The following is a 20,877-nucleotide window of genomic DNA, read 5'->3' as shown; positions in this document are numbered from 1 at the left end:
GAACTCTAAGGATCCTACAGCAGACAGTCCCCCTTCCGCCATCTGGTGAAATCTGGAAATCCCCATCTTCTGGGGGAACCCCTTCCTGTAGCACCAACGGCAGGACTCAGGCCTGATTGTTGAACAAACACTAGCAGTGTTTCCCCTTGGGCAAAGCCCCTTGCTAAGTGCTTTAATGCATTAACTCATTTAATTCTCGCAACAACCCTGGGTTATGTGTACTCTTATTATTTCCATTTCATAGATGAGGAAATTGAGGTGTGGAGAAGTCAAGTCATTTGCCCAAGGTTAGTAAGAGGGGGAGGCAGGGGAATGGAAGAGTGTGTTGTCTGGAAAGAGTCCATGTGGCCCCTGCAAGCTGGGGGTGTGAGCGACTTGTTTCCTGTTGTGGGAGGGAGAGAAGAGCAGACATTCCTCTCTCCCCTCCCTCCCATGTGTTAGAGGAAGGACTGGCTGGGTGTAGTATGCTCCCCCTCAGGCTAGTGCAGACCCCACTGTGAACCTCATCCCACCTATGGCTCAGATAAAATGAAAGTAGCCCCGGGGAGAGCAGAGAGGGAGGCCCAGAGGCCATGGGAGCCAGCGATTCAGGAGGGCTTCCTGGAGAAGGATGCCCTCCTGGAGTTGGGAAATGGATGGGCCCATAGAGGCCCATCTACAGGGCCATGGGTTACGACAGGGTCAGAGCTGAGGGTGGCGCTATGGGGGGTCGGCTCAGTAGAGTTGAGGATAGTCGGGGTTGGGCGGGGTTGGGATCCTTCCCCGGGTGATGATGAAAGCTGCGGTCGCTATTGCACTGACCGGCCCGGCGCGCGCAGATAAGGCCCGGCAGGAGGGAGTCGGCAGGGTCGCGCCCCCTCGAGGCCAGGAGCCTTGGCCTGGCCCCGCCTTCAGACCCCGCCTTTCCTTCATCCGACCCCGCCCCCACAGCGTGGAGGCTCGCGTGGTGGTCGCTGGCGCTCACTGGGTGGGGCCAGGGTTGCCCCGCCCCTTCGGCCGTTCGTTCCCTTCTTTAGGCTGTGCGATACGCCACCGGGTGGGCGAGCTGTGGGCGTGGTTTCACAAGGGCCCGCCTCTCCGGGCTTGCGATTGAGACCCCAGAACTCGGTCAGTTGAGGAGAAACCGGGCTGGTGGGCGGGGCAAGGACCAGCCCCGCCCCTCGAGCCCTGTTTTTCCCGCCCCCCCTCGCCTCCGGCCAAGTCCGGCTCGCGGGCGGACTGGGGGCGGGGCTTAGCGTGTCCAGGCCCCGCCCCGGCCCCGCCCCTCTCGTAGCCGCCCTCCCCCGCCGGGCTCTGCTAGCACAGCCGGTTCCTCTTTACATAACGGCGCGGGGCGGCATGGGCTCGGGCCACCGCCTCCGCCCGGCCGCCCGCCAGGACTGTCGCGGCCCGCGGTGGCGACGTCGGCGACAGCAAAGTTTCCCTGGTGGCGGCCCGGAGGCGCATCCTCCCGCAACTGTCAAGCGCTGGCGGCGGAAATGATGAGGCGCTGGCCATTTTCCGAGCCCGGGTTTCCTGCCTGAGCCCCGCTCGAGCGAGCCGCGAGCCAGGAGCCGGCGCGCGGGAGAGAACGCGCCCGGGGCGGGGGCCCGCCCGCCCCTTCGGGATTTCGGGGGGCCGGGGGCGCGCGACGCCATGGGCCGGCCGGGCCCGGTCCCCCTCTCTCTCAGGTAAGCACGCCTTTCCCAGAGCTTCCCTCCGGAGCTGGAAGGGCTTCAATGGGGGACGGGGAGGCCCCATGTCCCGTTCTGCCCAGTGTCTGCGCACTCCCGCAACTGCCTAAAATATTGTCCAGCTGCTCACTCTGGTGGGGGTGTTCAGGGGTGACCGTCCCCCAGCTCCTGCGACACCCTCCCAGCCGACACCCACACACGTGTTGGGGATGTAGTGGGGGTAGCTGAGGCAGTGGAGGGGGGGAGGCGCTGGGAAAAGGTTTGGCTAATACTCCCAGCTGCCTCTTAATGTAGCCTAGCCAGTCAACTTGTACCTAGAGAGGAGGGGTTGAGGGGTCACTGCTTTGATACCTTGAAAGTGAAAGTAGTCAAACTGAGCCCGTGAGAATGGAAGCGTCCTCTTGGAGTGGGGCACAGGCCTCTCCCTACTCTCCCAGGCGAGGCCATGTGGCTAAGGGGCTAGCACTCACTGTCCCCCACCCCCAGCATTCCAGAAACCCCTCTCCCCATTATTCTTTACCTCTGGGAGGTGGGGTGGCCCAGGCGCCCCCATGCTGCAGAATCTGGGGGTTCAAAAGGGTTAGGGCTTTCAGAGATCAGTTCTCTTTGGACTGGTACCTTCCCACCCTGGACATGGGGCTCCAGGGGGAATCCTTCCACCCAAAATAAACAGGGACACAAGTCATTGGCCTAATAGGTCATCAGGGCTGGAAGGTATTTCAGAGGCCCTTAATGCCTGGTGCAGAAATCCCCTCCCTCTCCTCATTCTGTTCTTGGGGGTTTTTGGGGCAGTGGGGATTGCATTTGAGGAACTGGGGAGGGGGGCCTGCCTGCCATTCCACTTTTTTTTCTTGAGTTTCCTCATTCTCCTGTTTCTCTTCCCCATTCCCGGGCCACAATGATGTAGGTAAGGAGTTCACTGCCTGCAGCTGGGGGCCTCCAGGGAGGGGAATGACCAGGCCGGACTGAGTGGGAGGAAGTGAAATTGGGCTCCAGGAGGGGGTTTCTGAACAGAGGGCCTGGCAAAACGAAGTCTGGAGGGCTAAGGACCAGCTTTGGGAGCAGGAGGGGCAGAGATCTGCCCCGGGAGATGAGCTTCCTCCGACACCCAGCAGCTGCCCTGCTCAGCTGGGGCAGCCAGTCCATTCCCATTTACAGTCCAACCCCTAGGGCCCCTGCCAGGGCAGTGGGCACATGCATCTCCAGAGTTGTGTCTGAATTTCCCATCACTGACCTGGCTGCCAGAGCGGAAACAGCGCTGGAGGCCCCCTGGGGCCCAGAGACCCAGCCGTAGTGGGGGGAGAGCGGACTGAGGCCCCCTTGTCAGGCTGGGGTCAGCAGATGAGAGGCCAGGGCCCATTGGGGAAGTTGGATGGGTTTTTAATACACTTTTTCTGAGCTTTTTCCCACAACCCCCCTCTGGGAGGGAAAATCCTTTGGAGCCAAAGGGTGAACATTCCTAGAACTCGTGTGAGTCTCTGTGGGCCGTGGAGGAGCCAGCTGGGAAGGGGCTGGACTAAAGCATCAGCTTCTGGCGTCTGAGTTCCTTCAGGGGCTCAGTAGTGACAGAGGAGGGTCGTGAAAGCTTAGGTTCCATACCTCCACTGCTTTTTCCCAGCCGAGGGCATGGGCAAGTGACACTTGTGAGCCTCGGTCTCCCCCTGTGTGAAACGAGGTAATAATAGGTTTGTGGTAGGCACATAATGAGCCTGGCAGGAAAGGTGCACTTACAGGTGGTGGTGGTTTTCCTCATTACCATCGTTAGTGTTATTGTTACTGGCTGTGGAATGTTTGTTCATCAGCATCCCTTGAGCACCACCTGCACGAGCAGCTCTGAGGTTTCCTGAGTTCTGGGAGAAGCATTCTGGAGTTCCTGGACAGGGTGAGATGTTGGTGATTCCCAGCTCTATGGCCTTGCTTAACAACCCCCCACCTCAGTTTTTTCAGCTGTCAAATGGGTGTGATATTAGTACCTACTTCTTTAGGGTCATTGGAACCATAAATGAGTGAATTCCTGAAGTGTTTAGAATGGCTAGGTCAGGAGAATGAATAATAATAAGGAAGAGATTGTTGTTATCTTGTTTGTTGTGGGTATTAGCTTTCCTTGTTTTCCTTCTCCTTCCCCTCCCCCATTCTTCTGAATCCTGAGCTTGATCCTTCTTCAATAACACAAATTCTTTCTAATACAAATTCGTTTCTGTAGAACTACTCCAATATAGCAGTAGCCTGGCCCTGGCAGGTGCTAGGGAGCCCTGCAGCAGTTCAGCCTGTAGGCGCCGTTGGGTGTCTGGGTCCAGCTGTGCCACCTCCTGGATAGAGCTTCCTCGAGGGCAGAGGGGGCAATGTTGGAGGCACTTGGAGGGGCCTTCCAGCTGCCCGTCCCCTGCACTGCCCACCCTGAGTGGGAGAGACAGAGCACATAAAGCACTCAGTGCTGGCCTTGGCACTCAATTAATAATAGACACTGTTGTTGTTATTGTTGTCGTTGTTATTCAAATGAGAGGACTTCGCTATTCAGTTCTTGCTTCTCCCAGTAGCAGCATAGGTTTTGGAACCAGATCTGAGCTTTGCCAGCTTCTAGCTGTGAAGCCTTGGACAAGTTACCTGACCTCTCTGGACCTCAACTGCCCAATGGGGGTTCCAGCTTCTCTTGGGTATATGACCCTATATGTGAGTTCATATGTGAAGGGTATGAGCCTGGCACAGAGTAGGGGCTCACTGTGTTGAGTATAATTGCTATGGCTGTGTGACCTTGGGCTTGTCCCTTAACGTCTCTGAGCTGTGGATTTCCTCGTCTATGAATGAGAGCACTAATAGGGTTGTTTTGAGAAGAGGCAGGCACAGTGCCTGGCATGCAGTCAGTGCTTAATAAGAGCTACTGCTGTTAATGCCTGAGAGGAAGGCTGGCACTTAATTGCCAGGTTTCCTGGGAAAATGGTCCCTGGGGGCCCTGGGGTGTTTAGCATCTTTGGCGGGGCAGAACAGGAAGCTGCTTCCATCTGGCAGACGAAAGAAGCCTGCCTTGGAGAGTCCAGAGGTGTAATACAAGTTGCTTGTTCCCAGCCAGACCCTGTTCCCAGCTACCCGCCCTCCCTGAGGAAACTGAGGCCAGCAGGCTGCCCAGGGGAAGTGACTCAGCTAGGGTCACTGGCTGAGTCAGGCCTAATTGGACCCAGGAGCCCTGTGCCCCAGCTCCCTGGCTTCCAGGGCCTGAGGTCCCTCGGGGACTGGGCAGGTCCAAACCGCAGCTGGACACCCACTGCCTTGGGCCCAGAAACCTGGACGCCCAGCATTCTCTGGTGGGGACTCTGGGGTCCCAGTGGTCACTCCTGGGCTGCTCAGTCCAGCGTCCTTCCTGACCGCGGGGGCAAGGGGCACTTCCCCAGGAGAGCAAGTCCTCCTGGCGTCCCCCGGCTCCGCCCCGTCCGGAAACCCAGCAGCTGAGCAGATGGCTGGAAGATTTTTCCTCCCACGCCACCCTGTCAGGGGTCGGCTAGGGGGGCCGGGCTGCAGGCTTCCTCATGAACCAGGCAACGGAGCCCCTGGGGGCCTGCCCGGATGTGGGCCCCCACCCCGGCTGGCTGGGGTGTGGTTGGGGGGGGAGAGCCTGCCACTGCCCTGCGTGTCCCCAGGGAGGCCTGGGAGGGAGGAAGTCTGTGCCCGGCTCATTGGGAGCAGACTCACAGGACGCCTGAGGGGCAGGCCTTGGCCTTGAGGGGCTGGAGGCCTGGAAATGAGATTAGGAGAGGTGGACACAAAAGAGGGCCTTTGGCACAAAATCGGTCCTTTGAGAGCTGGCCCTCCTGTCATGTCACTTGGAGGAGAGTCCCAGAGAGGGTGATGAGTGGAGAGATGTGCACAGGAGCAGGAGGGCTTGAGGGCTCCCGTCCTGAAGAGGCGATACCGTCTGGGGGTATGGGACGCGTGGAGCTGACAGGCTGCCCTGCCGTCTCTCCTCCACCCAGGGGCACTTAAAGGAAGAAGTCCTGTCTTGGGATGGGGGTGGCTTAGAGTTCTGCCTATTCTTGGGCGGGGGGCGGGGGGATAGGCTCGGCTCTCCCCACCTCCCAAAGCCTAGCCGGGCTGTTGGCCGGGGTGTCAGGCGGGGGTGGGGGCAGAGGAAGCCAGAGGACATTTCCTGTTCTGGCAGACTGCGCTGATGTGATAAATGTCCTCGGGCACTCGGTGACCCCAGAGAGAGTGCCTCAGGGCTCCCTGGCCGCCCCGTGGTCTAGGAGAGACCCCACTTCTCAGCCTCCCTAGGGCCCCAGAACCTCTGCTCTGAACCTTCCATAGGCTCCTCCACAGTCTGACCCAGCATGAGTGGTGTGAAAGGGCAGTGGGCCTCCTGCCAGGCCATGTGCTGGAATCCCCTCAACACTGGGCCTCTTTGGACAGGGGGGATCTGGGCTCCCGGAGGAAGTTGGTGCTGCAGGCAGGAAAGGCAGAAATGCTTCCAGTAGCCTGGAATGAACCTGGAGGGCTCCTTGGAGGAGGTGTCTTCCTCAGAAGGTGTAAGACTTCCTGCCCAAACATCTGTGAGCTGTAGACCTGGGTGCAGATGGAGGCTCTGAACTGGCTCATTTTAAGTTCACTTGCCACAATTTAAAATATTCTCCCTGAGCCTTGGCAGGTGAAATTCCCACAGGTGGGTAAGGGCCTTCTCTGCACCTGGGCCTGATAATGAAGCAGGAAATATTAGCTTCCCCAGATTCCGTTATTACCCGGGGTGATTAGACAGAGGAGAGGCTTTTGAGCCTCAGTCTCTGGGGTCCTGAGGAAGCCCCCTCACTCGGAGCCAGGATTCCCAGCTGTTCAGAGCCTGAATTCTCCCTGGCTTGGTATAGGATGTATTGCTATATGGCTGAACAAGGGACACCTGCCAAATACTGGCTAAGCCTTCAGAGCTCTCACCAGGTTACCCCAGCAGGGATACTGTGGACACACTTGTTTTAAACTTGGGGGTCTGAAAGGCAGACCCACCTCCCCTCCCTTGCGACATAAGCCCCAGGATGGGCACAGAGGTAGCTGCCCCCACCTCTGTGGGTATGCAGTGGGGAATTGGGGGGTGGGGTGCCAGGATGCAATCTGATCTCCCTGTTCTTGTTGCCTCATCCTTGTCTCTTACCCTGCTGGGGGATTTTGGGAGATCTTGGACCCCCACTTCCTTATCCAGCAGAACTGCCTGTCCTCAAAGTCCCAGATGAGGAGGTGGGAGGGACCCCCTGGACTTGCAGGCCCTCTGTGATGGCTGTTCATCCCTTTGGTTGCCCAGTCTCCCAGATGCTCCCATGGGTGGGGAGGGGATTGAAGGGGAAAAAAATGCACCAAAGACCCCTCTCCTCATACCCGCTAGCTGAAGCCTGGGGGGCTCCTGGGAACCCACAGGTGATTAGTAGTTGCTTTTCCTGCCAAGAGCTTCTAGGCCCTGTTCCCGGGGTTGGCGTGATCTGATCGGTTGCTCTTCCTCTGTGTCTGGCACATAGTAAACACTCAATAAATGCTACCTCCTGGGCTGGGGCCCAAAGAGAGGACCACCTTCCTGCGGCCTGGCTGCATGCCCTGACCAGGAAACCTCCCAGGCATGGCCCCCTCCCCAACACAGGCCACAGCTGAGTGCTCTGGCTGGTGGCTTCCTGCCCAGAGCTCCTGCCCGGAGCTGCCTGAGCAATGCTTCTCCCCTGAGAAGGCCTTGTGTTCAGGCTCCTGTGGCCCGCCCCCCTGCCCTGCCCCCTTCCTGGCCCAGCCAGTGAAGCCTGCGAGACTGCCTGTGGCTGCTTACAGCAGGCGGGTCTGACATTCTCGGGAGCTGGCGCCCCTCTTTTCGAACAACAATAATAGCAGCAGCCACTTGTTTCTTGAGCCCTGTGCCCAGGACCCCACAGATATCAGTTCTTAGAATGCTCCTAGTGAATGTCCAGAGAAAAACATGAACCCATTTTACAGATGGGGAGGGGAGCCCTCTTTTCTGCAGCACACAGCGAGGAAGTGGCAGAATAAGGATGTGAACCCAGATTTAGTTGGTAGCTCCACCGTGGAGAGCTCATTTGTGGTGGTGAGTTTCTCGGAGCCCCTCAGCCTTTTTTTGTCAGTCCATGAAGGTCAGGGGCATGATTGCAAGAGTTTGACAATCATACAGCAGCCCGCCTCAGCCCTGGGAATTCATCACTTCATGCAACTTTAGCATTTCTGGAGTTGCTGCTCTGACACGCCCCATGGAGTGGGCCGGGAGTGCCGTGACCCTTGGCTGCTGGGGGCAGATGCTGAGGGAGGTGGACGGTGAGCAGTATTGCTCACTATAGCTGGTGCTTCCAGCAACTGAACAGGCTTTTAATCCCAGCTGTGCCCCTCGCGGACCTTGTGACCCTGGACAGACCATTCCTCCCCCACCTTGGCTCTCTCATCCATCAAATGGGCATAATGCTGGGGCTGCCCCTGCCAATGGGGAATAAATAAGTGAAAAAATGTGAAGTATTTAGCGCAGGGTGGGGCACATAGCGTGAAATGGGCACCTCTGTGCCCATCCTGGGGCTTATGTCGCGAGGGAGGGGAGGTGGGTCTGCCTTTCAGACCCCCAAGTTTAAAACAAGTGTGTCCACAGCATCCCTGCTGGGGTAACCTGGTGAGAGCTCTGAAGGCTTAGCCAGTATTTGGCAGGTGTCCCTTGTTCAGCCATATAGCAATACATCCTATACCAAGCCAGGGAGAATTCAGGCTCTGAACAGCTGGGAATCCTGGCTCCGAGTGAGGGGGCTTCCTCAGGACCCCAGAGACTGAGGCTCAAAAGCCTCTCCTCTGTCCAATCACCCCGGCACATAGCATCATTTATTGTTGTTTTAAAACTTTCACCCTGTGGCTGTTTTCCAACCACTTGTTCAGAGTCACTGGGGCCTCCTGACTCCAGCAGGACCTGAGTGAGTGAAGTCACTCAGTCTTGTCCGACTCTTTGCGACCCCATGGACTGTAGCCTACCAGGCTCCTCTGTCCATGGGATTTTCCAGGCAAGAGTACTGGAGTGGGTTGCCATTTCCTTTTCCAGGGGATCTTCCCGACCCAGGGATTGAACCTGGGTCTCCTGCATTGTAGGCAGACGCTTTACTGTCTGAACCACCAGGAAGACCTGAGTGAGGTCTTTCTATCTTCTCCTCTGGATAATCATTCACTGGGCAGTAAGTCTTCCTTGTGGTGGGAGTTTGGGCACTGATCAGGTGTTTTGTGGGGGGGCTTCTGTGTGGGGTTTCCATTGATCACTAGCCACAGGAGCTCTGTGCTTCAGTTTAACCACCTGTAAAATGGGAGCAATTATTGACCCTACCTGCTAGTGCTGTTGTTAAGCCTAGGAAAGTTAATGTTTTGCAAAAGCAGTTAGAAAAATGCCTGATGTTTAGCAAGTATTGAGTACACACCACTCTCCCTGTGGGGAACTGGAGTAGGGGGCCCAGTGAGGAGGGCTGCTGGCCCCCCTTCCTGAGTGGTGAGGGAGCTTGCAGTGGGCACAGCTGTTCCGAGAAGGCTGTTCCCCAGGTTGGTCCTGCAGCTGGGCTTCAGGTCTCTGATGTACAGGGGCAGATAGGGTCAGGTGTTCCAGACAAAAGGACAGGCCTGGGTGCCCAGCAGTGGGTTCGCCCAGCAAGAAGTGCTCATCGGTGAGTGCTGGCCACCACACACCTGCTGGAGGAGCCAGAGGTTGCAAATCCAGCCAGCCTCTTGCATTCCTACCTTCATTCATTCAGCAGGTGTTTATTGGGCTCCTGCTGCATGCTAGGACCTGGGGTTGGAGCTGGAAGTGGCTCCTGGCATTGTGGAGTTCACAGTCTGGTGGGGGAGAGAGTGACTCATTAAATAATCACAGTGATTGAATGAGAGCACGTGTGCTGAAAGACAAGTTCAGGACTCAGTCACCAGTGAGCTCAAGGAAGGCTTCTGAGTGAGACTGGGAGCAGGCAGGGCACAGAGACACCTGATGCAGTGGCCCAGCAGCAGCCAGTGTGAGGGCCGACCACACAGTCTCGTGGGTGGGACAGGTGCTCGGGTCTGGAATCTGGTTCCCTAACCTGTGAGCACAGTGCTGTGTCAAGCTGTGGGGTGGCCAAGGGGTTAGCCAAGGACAGGTCACCCATACTTTCAGGTAGAACCCTCTCCTTCAGCGACAGGGTGCTTTTCTTGGAGTGTGGTGGCCAAGGACACACGTGGCCCCCTCCCTTCCCTTCTGCCCACTGTGTACAAAGTGCCTACTATGTGTAGCTGCCGAGGGCCCTGTGATGTGCGAAGTCAAGTGTGTGCACAGCACCCTCCCAGCTGAAGCAGTGGCACCCACTCTATGCCTCTGGACTATGCTGCTGTGATTGGCTGCTGGGTCACCACCAGGACCTGGAGATGTAGAATGGGGTGGGGCAGAAAGAACCCCAGTTTCTAGGTTCAGATTCTCACCTTGAGTCCCCTTACAAGGACTCCTTTCAAGGTCTTAGAAGGTGGCTACTGTGCTGTTCCCCATTTGACAGATGAAGAAATTAGGGTTCAGAGAGGTCTGATGAGAGGCACACAGCCAGTACTTTTGTGTGTTTGTGTATAATGTAGCCCCAGGAGAGCAGGAATTTCTGTCTGTCTGGTTCGCTCCTGTATCCCTAGGGCCTAACACAGTGCCTGGCACACAGTAGGTCCTCAGTAATATCAGGGTGGGGTGAGTAGGCATCCATGAGTATGTGGTCCTCAGAAGGGGCCCAGGCCCAACCTGGCTTAGTTGGAAGGAAAGACAGTACTGATGGTAACGAGAGAGGGCCAGGGTTCAGCACCGTGGACAGCAGAGGGTAGGGGGCTTCTGCACTTTGATTGTATTGGAGCCCCAGTTTCGATGAACAGGCAAGGGCTGCCTGATCCAACATTCCCCCATGAGAGCGGGAAGTACCTTTGTACCCTTTATGAGTCTTGTTAATTTATTCCTTTTTATTTGTTTTTTTTATGTTTATTGACACCAATTATGAAGTTGCTCAGTCGTGTCCAACTCTTTTGCGACCCCATGGACTGTAGCCCACCAGGCTCCTCCATCCATGGAATTTTCTAGGCAAGAGTACTGGAGTGGGTTGCCATTTCCATCTCCAGGGGATCTTCCCGACCCGGGGATCCAACCCAGGTCTCCTGCACTGCGGGCAGACGCTTTACAGTCTGAGCCACCAGGGAATCCCAATAATACACTCTTATTGTAACATTGATTACAAGACTTATTAGGCTCTCCTTAGGTTCCAAAGCCTTTCCATTTAATTCAGTGAATCCTCATAACACTTCTATGAGGTAGGTGCAACATGGTCCCCATTTTATAGATGGGGCAAGCAAGGCAGAAAGATATCACAAACCCAGGGTCACAACTAGTAGCAGTGGGATTTGAATCTAGGCTCCAGGCGCCTTGTTCTTAACCAGATTTTCTAGAGACAAGTCATAAGTCTTCCTTGGTTACTTCCCCTCTTGCACCCCAACTTCTGACTCTTCCCCACAGGTCACTACTGTTGCTGCATGGGTTTGCTCCAGCCACATCTTTCTTGCCCATCACTTAAATACATTTATGTACACATAAGAATTGGTAGTTTTGCTTTGTATGTTCATGTAAATAGGATCATGAATGGTTTGTATTGCTCAGTGGTTTGCTTTTTCCCTTAATGCTGTGCCCTGGAGACTTCCCAAGATGGTAGCATAGATCTTCCTCCTTTTGGAATATGCTGTAGCACATTCTGGCCTGCAGCTGTATCACAGTTTGTTTCACCAGTCTCTGACTGATAGGCGTTTAGGTTGTATTCGTTGTTTAGTCGCTCAGTCGTGTGAGACTCTTTGCGACCCCATAGACTGTAACACACCAGGCTCCTCTGTCCTTGGGACTTCCCAGACAAGAATATTGGAGTGGGTTGCCATTTCCTTCTCCAGTGGATCTTCCCAACTAATGCATTGGAAGAAGGATTCTTGACCGCTGAGCCACCTAGGAAGCCCTTAGGTTGAATTTACCTTTTCCCTGGTTCAAATGGTAAAGAATCAGCCTGTGATGTGGGAGACCTGGGTTCGATCCCTGGGTTAGTAAGATCCCCTGAAGAAGGGAATGGCAACCCATTCCAGTATTCTTGCCTGGGAAATCCCATGGAGAGAGGAGACAGGCAGGCTACAGTCCATGGGGTCTCAGAGTCTCACATGACTGAGCAACTGAGCACAGTGCTTTTTCCCGATTATAAATGTCGGGGCAGGAGACACCTGGAAGGGGGTTGTCTTGTACATGCCTCTCTGCTCAGGTGGGAAACTGTTTCTCTTGAATGCTTACAAGGGGAATTACTAGGTCTGAAAATGATCCTCCCAAGCTGCCGGCCCTAAAGGCTGTACTCCCCACAATACCTGCAGCATTGCAGGGGAGTGCTCACTTTGCTGCATCTTCACCAGCACTGGGTATTAAGGTAATATTCATTATTTGAGGTAGTGCCTGATAACCAGCTGTCTGGAGGTGTGTGTTGTGGTGGTCTGCCCAGTCGTCCACTCCCTCCTTTGTCACGCACTCCCCACCGTGTCTTTCAGCCTGGCTGCTCCACCTCGGTCTCCGCCATGAACGGGCCCACCCTGCAGTCCTCCTCAGCCTCGTCTGCGTCCTCGGCCTCCACCTCGGCGGCGGCCGCCCCGTCCCCGCGGGGCTGGAGTGAGTTCTGCGAGCTGCACGCGGTGGCCGCGGCCCGGGAGCTGGCCCGGCAGTACTGGCTCTTTGCCCGCGAGCACCCACACCACGCGCCGCTGCGCGCCGAGCTCGTGTCGCTGCAGTTCACCGACCTCTTCCAGCGCTACTTCTGCCGCGAAGTGCGCGAGGGCCGGGCGCCCGGGCCGCCGGCACCCCGGGCCACCCCCGCCGCCCCCACGCGCGACTACCGTGAGACGGGCCGCGGATCCCCGGCCAAGGCCGAGGCGGCCCCAGCCGAGCCAGGCGCCGGCCCCGCCGCCCCCGTCCCCGGCCTGCCCAAGGCCCGCAGCTCCGAGGAGCTGGCTCCGCCGCGGCCGGCCGCCACCTGCTCGCTCCAGCACCTGCGCCACAGCCTCCGCCACATCTTCCGCCACCGCTCGGCCGGCGAGCTGCCCGCGGGCCCCGTCGCCACCAACGGGGAGGCCGGCGAGGCCCCGGCCAGGCCCGGCCTGGCCAGGAAGCTCCTGCCCTGGAGCCTGGCTCGGGAGCCGCCGCCCGAGGCCCTCAAGGAGGCGACGCTGCGGTACAGCCTGGCCGACGAGGCCTCCATGGACAGCGGGGCGCGCTGGCAGCGGGGGCGGCTGGCTTTGCGGCGCGTGGGCCCCGACGGCGCAGACCACCTGCTCGAGCTCTTCGACCCGCCCAAGGTAAGACCCCACGCACGTGGCTCCGGGTGGTGACACTTTCCCCACAGGTAGCCGCAGAGTGCCCAGGGGACTTTTAAAGGTGAACTTTTCCCTCAGAGAATCATTTCCCATTTTTAGATAGTACAGAGCTCCCTTAGATGCCACACCCAGCTTTGCTTCGTGTTTCTCTGTTACAGTGCCAGTCACATCTGTCGTATAATTAAGGAGTAAACGTTGGAACATGGCTGTTCACTGGACTCTGGGGGTCCTTGGCTTTCCCTGGTTTTCCCCTAAGGTCCCTTTTCTGCTTCAGGACACCAAGTTCGATGTAGTCGTTAATGTGTCCTTAGGCACCTCTTGGCTGTGATGAATGGTTTTTCAGCCTTGTCTTGTTTCTGGCGGCCTTGACAGTTTTCAGCAGCACTGGTCAGGGATTTTGTAGAATATCCAGGGACACCATACATGGGCATCATGTGGGCCAGTGGCATCGTGGTTCAGGGTCCTTGAAAAGCCTGACCCAGGTTGACCCTGACAAATAGGAGGATTTCTCCTAAGGAGTTAATAACTGTGGTAGAATTCCCTGGAGGCCTTCCATGCTTTGTGAATGTCTTACTTTTTTTGAAGTTTAGATTTTTTTTTTTTGTCTTTTGTGACATAATCCTAGTGGTGCAGTTGAGGCTGACGGGTCATTGTCGTCTGGACACCTGCAGGACTCCATCTTTGACCAGATGTGTCAAGCTGATGGGATCCGGTGGCCTGTAATTCCCTTCTCTTTGTGGTTCTGTTATGTCCTAGGCCCTTAGTCTAGAGAGTGAGCAAAGCAGATCCCAGCCGTGGGGGGGTCACCGTCTGGGTGAAGGAGACCAACAATTATTCATTCAAAAAACACTTGTTGAGCAACTGCTCAGCACTAATTGCTGGGGAAGCTGGTGTTCTGGTGGGGCTATTGAAGGAGTAAAATGACCAATGAACTTGGAATTATAAATTCTCTCTTGTGTTCTGAAAGAAAGAAATTGGACCTCTGGGAGGAGGTCCTAATTTGGGGGGTGGGATGGGATGTTGTCAAGGAAGCCCCTTGTGTGAAGTACCTTTCGTTTTTAAACTTCACTGTGGAGTCATACTCACATGCTGAGCCGTGTGAAGCGCATCTGAAAGTTCACAAGGATCTCTGTGTTTGTATACCCAGTGGCCCAGCGCCCTGGGGGGCTCCCTCACACCTCTTCCACATCAGCACCCCTCCCTCCACACACACTGACTCATACCCCTATGGATTGCATTTCTCTGTTTTGAACTTCATATAAATGGAATCACACAGTCTGTGTGTGCATGCTAAGTCGCTTCAGTTGTGTCTGACCCTGTGGGACTCCATGGTCTGCAGCCTGCCAGGCTCTGTCCACGGGATTCTCTAGGCAGGAATACTGGAGTGGGTTGCCATGCCCTCCTCCAGGGGATCTTCCTGACTCAGGGATTGAACCCACGTCTGTTACATCTAACCTGCCTTGGCAGGCGGGTTCTTTACCACTAGGGCAACCTAGGAAGCCCAGAATTGCACAGTACATTGATTTTTATGTCTGGCTTCTTTTACCCAGTATGTTCTAGAGATTTGCTCACGCTCTTGGATGCACCAGAGTTTGTTTCTTTTTATGGCTAAGGAAATCCAGTCTGTTGTATGGATGTCCCTCAGTTTGTTTATCCATTTACTGATTGGTGGATATTTGGATTGTTTCTGCTTTGAGACTTTTACAAATCATGCTGTAATGAAATTTGTTCTAAGGTCTTTGTATGAACATATGCTTCCATTTCCCTTTGGTAGATTCCTAGAAGTGCTAGGTCATATGGTAAGTACAGGTTTCACTTTGTAAGAAACCTCTGAATTTTTTTTCCAAATTGACAGCACAGCTTTGCATCCCCATCAGCAGTGTATGAGTCTTTTTTTCTTCTCTTCAATGGATGTATACTGGTATTTCAAATTGTGGCTTTAATTTGTATTTCCCTGATGACTCATGAGGTTAAGTACCTTATCATGTTTATTGGCCATTGGGACTGGCTCTTTTTGCAAGTGTTTGTCATTCTTATTGAGTTGTCTGTCTTTTTCTTATTGATTTATAGTTTTTATATACCCTGAAGGCACTTTCTTTGTCTGTATCATCTTCTGCACTGTGGCACTGTGCTTAGCTTTTTACTCTTTTAATGGAATCCTTTTGTGAACCTAAGTTCTTGATTTTAATGTAGTTTAAAGTTTATTGATTGCTTTCCTTTATGGTTAGTGCTTTTTCTGTCCCATTAAAGGAATCTTTGCCTACCAAGGGTCATAAAGATCTTTCTTGTCTTCTAGAAGCTTTATTGTTTGGGCCGAATCATATTGACAGGCCTTCACAAGATCCATCCTGAGTTATGGTGTGAGGTGGGGGTCACAGTTCTTCCAGTTCTGGCACTGCATGCTGATGTGACCCTCTTTTTCCATGGGGTCGCATGTGATGCCACTGTCATCCTGAGTCTAGTGTCCATCTGTGTGCTTCTGGACCTTCTGTTCTGCTGGCCTGTGTGTCTGTCCTTAGGCCAACACCACACTGTCTTAATCACCAAAGTTTAGCTGTGAGTCTTGAGGTGACTTTTTTTTTTTTAAACTACTGTGAGGCTTGTGGGAATCTTAGTTTCGCAACCAGAGATTGAACCCCTGCACCCTTGTTAGTGAAAGCTTGGAGTTCTAACCACTGGGCTGCCATTGAGGAGGTGACTTTTGAACTGAGATCTTTTTTTTTTTTTTGGCTGCACTGGGTCTTTGTTACAGTGAGTGGGCTTCTCTAGTTGAGGCACTCAGACTCCAGAGCACTTGGTCTCAGTAGTTGTGGCGCTCAGGATTAGTTGCCCTGTGGCATGTGGGATCTTGGTTCACAGACCAGGAATTGAACCCACAGCCCCTGCATTAGCAGGCAGATTCTTAACCATTGGACCACCAGGGACGTCCCTGAACCAAGATCTTACAGAGATAAAAGTCGCTGGGTTTCGGGAACAGCATAGGGAAAAGGCACTGAGATGGGAAAACATTTTGCATGTTTTTAGGAAAGAAACACAGAAGTGTGGTGGGGTCACAGAAGGGGCAGATGGCTTGTGGGGGAGGAGGTCCTGTGAGGAGTTAGTATTTTATCCCAAATGTAACATGAAGCCTTTGGAAAGTGCAGATAAAAACTTTACTCATTGTTTTAAAAAGTCTCAAGGCTCTGACACCATGAAAGGCATATATCATCCCAGATACATGGTCTTATCTGCATGATAACATGCAATTCCCTGTAAAACTTTTAAGAACTGCTGCTTCTGAGAACAAACTGTCTTAGAAAACCCAGCGCCAGGAGTCAGGTGGACCCAAGTTCAAACAGTGAATTGGCTTCTTTCTCAGCTGCAGATCTTCAGGCAGGTGGTGTCACCTCTCTGGGCCCCAGCTTCCTCCTCTATCGAACTGAGCTTCTCAGAGTTCGCACTTTGCGTGGCTGTTGTGTTACCTGGGAGGGTGCCTCTGCAGAGCGCCCGGCACAGGGAACCTTGGTGTTCCTGGTGTTTCTTGTTGTTGTGGTTGTCATGGTAGTGAAATGATTTGGGGACTTATTATTTGGTAATAAGTCAGTGCAGATTTATTTACTGCTTTGGGCCCTTGGTGTCTGGCTGGGATGCACGATCAAAGCTCCTGTTCTTCAGGAGCCCAGAGTCAGAGCACCTGTCAGAGTCCTTAGGGCTCAGAAGTGGTGTCTGGCCCCGGAGAAGTGGGACCTGGGGGTGGCAGCTGGGTCTCTGGGCTCACCGCTCCCCCAGGCCACCTGGGCCTCTTTCATAGGCTTGGTGGTTGCTGTGTGACCTGGGGTGTCCCCCACAAAGTGAGCAGTTTTGGTGGGGCATCTCCCACCCCCTCCACAGGGTGTCTGAGCAGGTCCTAGCTCTGTCCGCTGCTGACAGCTTCCCTTCGGGATTAGAACAGCCTGGGGCTCTTCTGAATGTTTCCTGGAGTGACTGGGAGCATCCAGTCTAGGCTGAAGATATCTAGACTAGAAGTCTTGAGTGTGCCTGCCTAGTGGGCAGCCTTGACCTCTGACCTCTGACCCTGGAGTTGTCTATGAGAGCAACTTAATTTATTTTTTAATTGGAAGAAAGTTGTTTTACAATGTTGTCTTGCTCTCTGCCATACAACACAAATCAGCCATAATTATACATATATCAACTCCCTCTTGAGCCTCTCTCTCCTCCCCCACACCTCACCCCTATGGGAGCAACTTGAAACAAAGGCAGTGACTTCCCTGATGGTCCAATGGTTAAGACTCTGTGGTTCCAGCGTAGGGGGAGCGACTTCCATCTCTGGCAGGTGAACTAAGATCTCACATGCCGGGGGTGCAGCTGAAAAAGAGTCAAGAAAGGCAAAGGAGGGTGTGACGGCAAAGGCTTGAGCTCTGGACTCAGACCTGAGCTCTGGCACTCGGAGGGTGCTCAGGTGGAAGAGGCTTGGAGGATGAGAGCAGAGAGGGCACCGCCCAGTGACACCGCTCAGGGCGTGCGCCACCCGCACCCCCGGAAGTCTGATGCCAGGTGGTCGGCAGTTCATGGGTCTGCCTCGCCTGGAGTTGGGTCAGAGCTCCGCCTCTGACCAGTGCCCCTGACCCTGGGCAGGTCAATTCTCCACTCACAGCCTCAGTCTAGTTGTCTGTAAAGTAGGCGTGATAGCAGCAGCCAGGGCTCAAGGGTCACCGTGAGGGCTGTGGTGGGAGGGAGCTGGCCGTTCCAGGCGGTGTGTAAGCGGAGGCCACAGGCTGCTGCAGTGGACGTTCAGAGCGGGTGGGAGGAGACATGCGTAGTTCGTTCCCAAAGTCCAAAGTCTAGTTTCAGCGGCATCGCTGCAGGTGGACAGGGGCGGGACAACCCTTCCTTCTGTGCACCGGCCCTTGGAGGAGGCTGGGGATTGTTCCTGGGGGGTGGTCATCAGAGGCCCCTTGGCAGGAAGTGACGTCTGGGATGAGCGAAGGTGCCGCTCCTGGAAGATTGGGTGAGGGAGTCCCATGTTGAGGAAACGGCAAGTGGGAAGGCCCTCGGGTGGGCATGACCCGGGAGACTTTGAGGAACAGCCAGGCGGCCAGGGGCTGGAGTAGAGGGCGGAAGGAGGGGTGAGGCTGGAAAGGTGACGGGGCTGGGTTGGGTGGGGCCTGAGGGAGCACAGTGAGGATTTTAGGTTTCACACAGAGCAGTGGGAGTACATGAAGGATTTAGGGCCAGAGGCAGGTGTGACACTCACTCAGCAGTAGGAATGGGCTAGAGAAACCCTCTGGGGCTGCCTGTGGTCTTCCGGTGTCTGGGAGAATGTGGCATGATTCTTCTCCTAGAAGACCTTCTTGTCCTGTGGCACTTCCCTCCCCTTAGGCATCTCTGAGCTCAGGCTGGGGGATGCTGGGGAAGCAGTATGTTTCCTTAAGTAAACATTACTACTCGCCAGGCATTGCCCTAAACACTTGACCCTCAAGTCCTTCCCATGAAGTCAAGCTTATCAGCCCATTTGACAGATGGGAAAACTGAGGCCGGTAGAGATAAAGAAACTGAGGATCATGCTGCTAAGGAGATCTGAACCCTGATCCCAATGGGTCCCTACTTCTGTGCCCCCAGCCACACTGTTGAATGGCCCGCCTTCAGCCATGGGGTATAGAGCACCAGCTCCTGGCCAGGCCAGGCCTAAGATGTGCCATCCTGCTTGGCAGTTACAAACAAGAAAGATGGATTGGTTGCCAGTATTTACAAACCGTAAGTTGGAGAAGTTTCCTATAAGAGCCCAACTTCTGGTTTCTCATACGAATTGGTGGATTTGGCAGTACTGGGCCAGGCTCACTTGGAGTGTGCACCTCAGCCTGGCCCCTGCAGCGGGAGAGCCTGACTGGGGTGAGAGGTGGGTCCCAAGGTCAGGAAGCAATTACAGGGGTTGGGGTCGGCTAGCCTGGGGGGCAGGGCTCTCCTAGGGGCTGGGATCCATTTTCAATGGAGCGCATCTGGGCACGCCATGGCCTGAGGGCCAGCCCTTTGCTGTTTCCAGTCTCAGCTTTGGCTGAAGGGGTCTGAGTCTGGCCAGCTTTGCCAGGTCTGAGGGCTGAGCCTCAGTTTCTCTCATCTGTACTGTGGGAGTACTGATGGACTTCTGTTAATAGTAGGTGCTGTTGAAAAACGCCCTCTTAGGCAGCATCTGTTTGGCACTTGTTACACACTAAGCACTTAACTCTCTGGGCTTCATTTACCCCTCACAGCAGCCCTGTGAGGGGGCTGCAGTGATTACCCCCATATCACAGATGGGGAAATTGAGTTCAGGAGTGGGGAGGTGACTTGCCCACAGTCGCACAGCTCAGAGCATCGGAGACAGGATGGGAAATTGGGCATTCGGGCTGCACCTGGTGCCCAGTGAGTCTCCAGAGGATTTACTGTTGTTATCATGGGTGGCAGAGCTGGTAGTGTTTAGCCAGGGGCCCTGCCCGGGTGGGTGGGGGTTGGGGAGTGTCTGTTTTGAGTTCTCAGACCTGAAAAGGCTCCCCATGGCCATCTGTCCAGTGCCACCAGTGTACAGCTGGGCACACTGAAGCCCAGACTGCCCTGGGTCCCTCTTGCACAGCAGGCCTCTGCCGCTCAGCCCAGAGAAAGCGGTTGAGGAAGGAGGTGGGGGATCCTAGGGGCATCGGCCCACAGCCCTGAGCTCCTGCCTGCACTGACGGCCCTCGTAGCCCCAAGAGGAAGTGGGTCAGTTGGCAGTCGCTGGACCGACTGGTCCTTAGGGTGGCCGGGGGCCGTCGGGCAGTGTGGTTCAGAGTCGTTCCTCCTCTGCTTCTTCTGAGCTGTCCTTGGGCAAGTGACAGGGCTTCAGTTCCCTGTCTGTAAAATGGGGGTGGTCCTGGCGCCCACACGCGTTGTGGATCCTGCGGGTGCTGACTGGGTGGGCGAGGGACCTGGCTGGGAGCAGTTGGTGCTCCTGGCGAGCAGCCTGGATGATGAAGGGGCTGAGAGTCTGAGTGCAGCCTGGGGGTGAGGGCAGCGCCCAACTAGCCCCTTAACCTCCCCTGACTCCGCTGTGCCTGCCTCCCGGGTGGGGAAACTGAGGCCCCATGATGCAGGAGGAGCCACCGCTGGACCCTGGGGGCTGAGCCCAGAGTCCGTGCCCGAGTGTGGGAAAGAGGAAGCAGAGAGAGAGGGACGTCCGCTGGGGCCGGCGGTTTCCTCTCAGAGGCAGGAGTGCGAGGAGGAAGAGGAGGGCTGGGCAGGAAGCGGCCGTGCGGGCGGGAGGGGCAGCCTCCAGGGGGCTCGGACTGACCTGGGCCCGAGTCCCGCCCCTGCCCTTCTGCACTGCGCGGCCTCGGCAAGGGCACTTGGCCCTCCCTGTGCCTCATCTTCCTCAAGTACAAAGAGCTGAGTGGCGGCATCCACAGCGGGCGATGGTGAACCAACTGCCGTCCCCATGGCTGCGAGAGCCGGCCCCGCGCAGGGGGTCTCAGCCAGGCTTCGCTGCTGCAGCTGCTACTTGTTACTAGTTATTTTCAGCACGGTGGGCACTGCATTCGACACATCCCATGCAACCACCACAAACCCTGGAAGGCGGGGACAGCGAGGACACTGTCTCGTTAGAGGAAACGGGCATGGAGAGGTAGAGAGGTTTGCCCAAGGCCACCCAGCTGGCAGGTGGAAGAGCAGGAATGCAGTCTGCTGTGGGTCTGCCAAGGTCAGGGGCTTGCATCAACCCCCAGACAGGCACAGACCAGCCACTGCAGCCCAGCAGACCCTCGTGGGCCCAGACAGCCCTGATGCTTCCCGGGGAGACAGGCGTGTAGAAGGCTAGTGCATCCCCAATCCCACCTTCCTAGGATGACCAGACGTC

The 20,877-nt window shown here is 55.5% G+C and overlaps 1 protein-coding gene across 3 annotated transcripts in view; it reads left to right on the top strand.

Annotated features, from left to right (window-relative positions):
• Window positions 1-1,327: 1,327 nt before the first annotated feature.
• SH2B3 (SH2B adaptor protein 3) overlaps window positions 1,328-20,877 on the top strand; it is a 38,094-nt gene continuing 18,544 nt past the window's right edge. For 2 of the 3 annotated variants that reach the window (XM_043440660.1, XM_043440649.1), the window contains exons 1-2: window positions 1,328-1,670; window positions 12,219-13,019. In XM_043440660.1, the coding sequence (XP_043296595.1) occupies window positions 12,246-13,019 (774 nt within the window). In that variant the 5' untranslated portion in view covers window positions 1,328-1,670; window positions 12,219-12,245. The remainder of the gene's footprint in view (window positions 1,671-12,218; window positions 13,020-20,877) is intronic. The other variant, XM_043440643.1, reaches the window with a different exon arrangement.

This window comes from Cervus canadensis, chromosome 1 (assembly GCF_019320065.1).
Source record: "Cervus canadensis isolate Bull #8, Minnesota chromosome 1, ASM1932006v1, whole genome shotgun sequence".
Taxonomy (NCBI): domain Eukaryota; kingdom Metazoa; phylum Chordata; class Mammalia; order Artiodactyla; family Cervidae; genus Cervus; species Cervus canadensis.
This window is presented reverse-complemented; position numbering and strand designations above follow the sequence as displayed.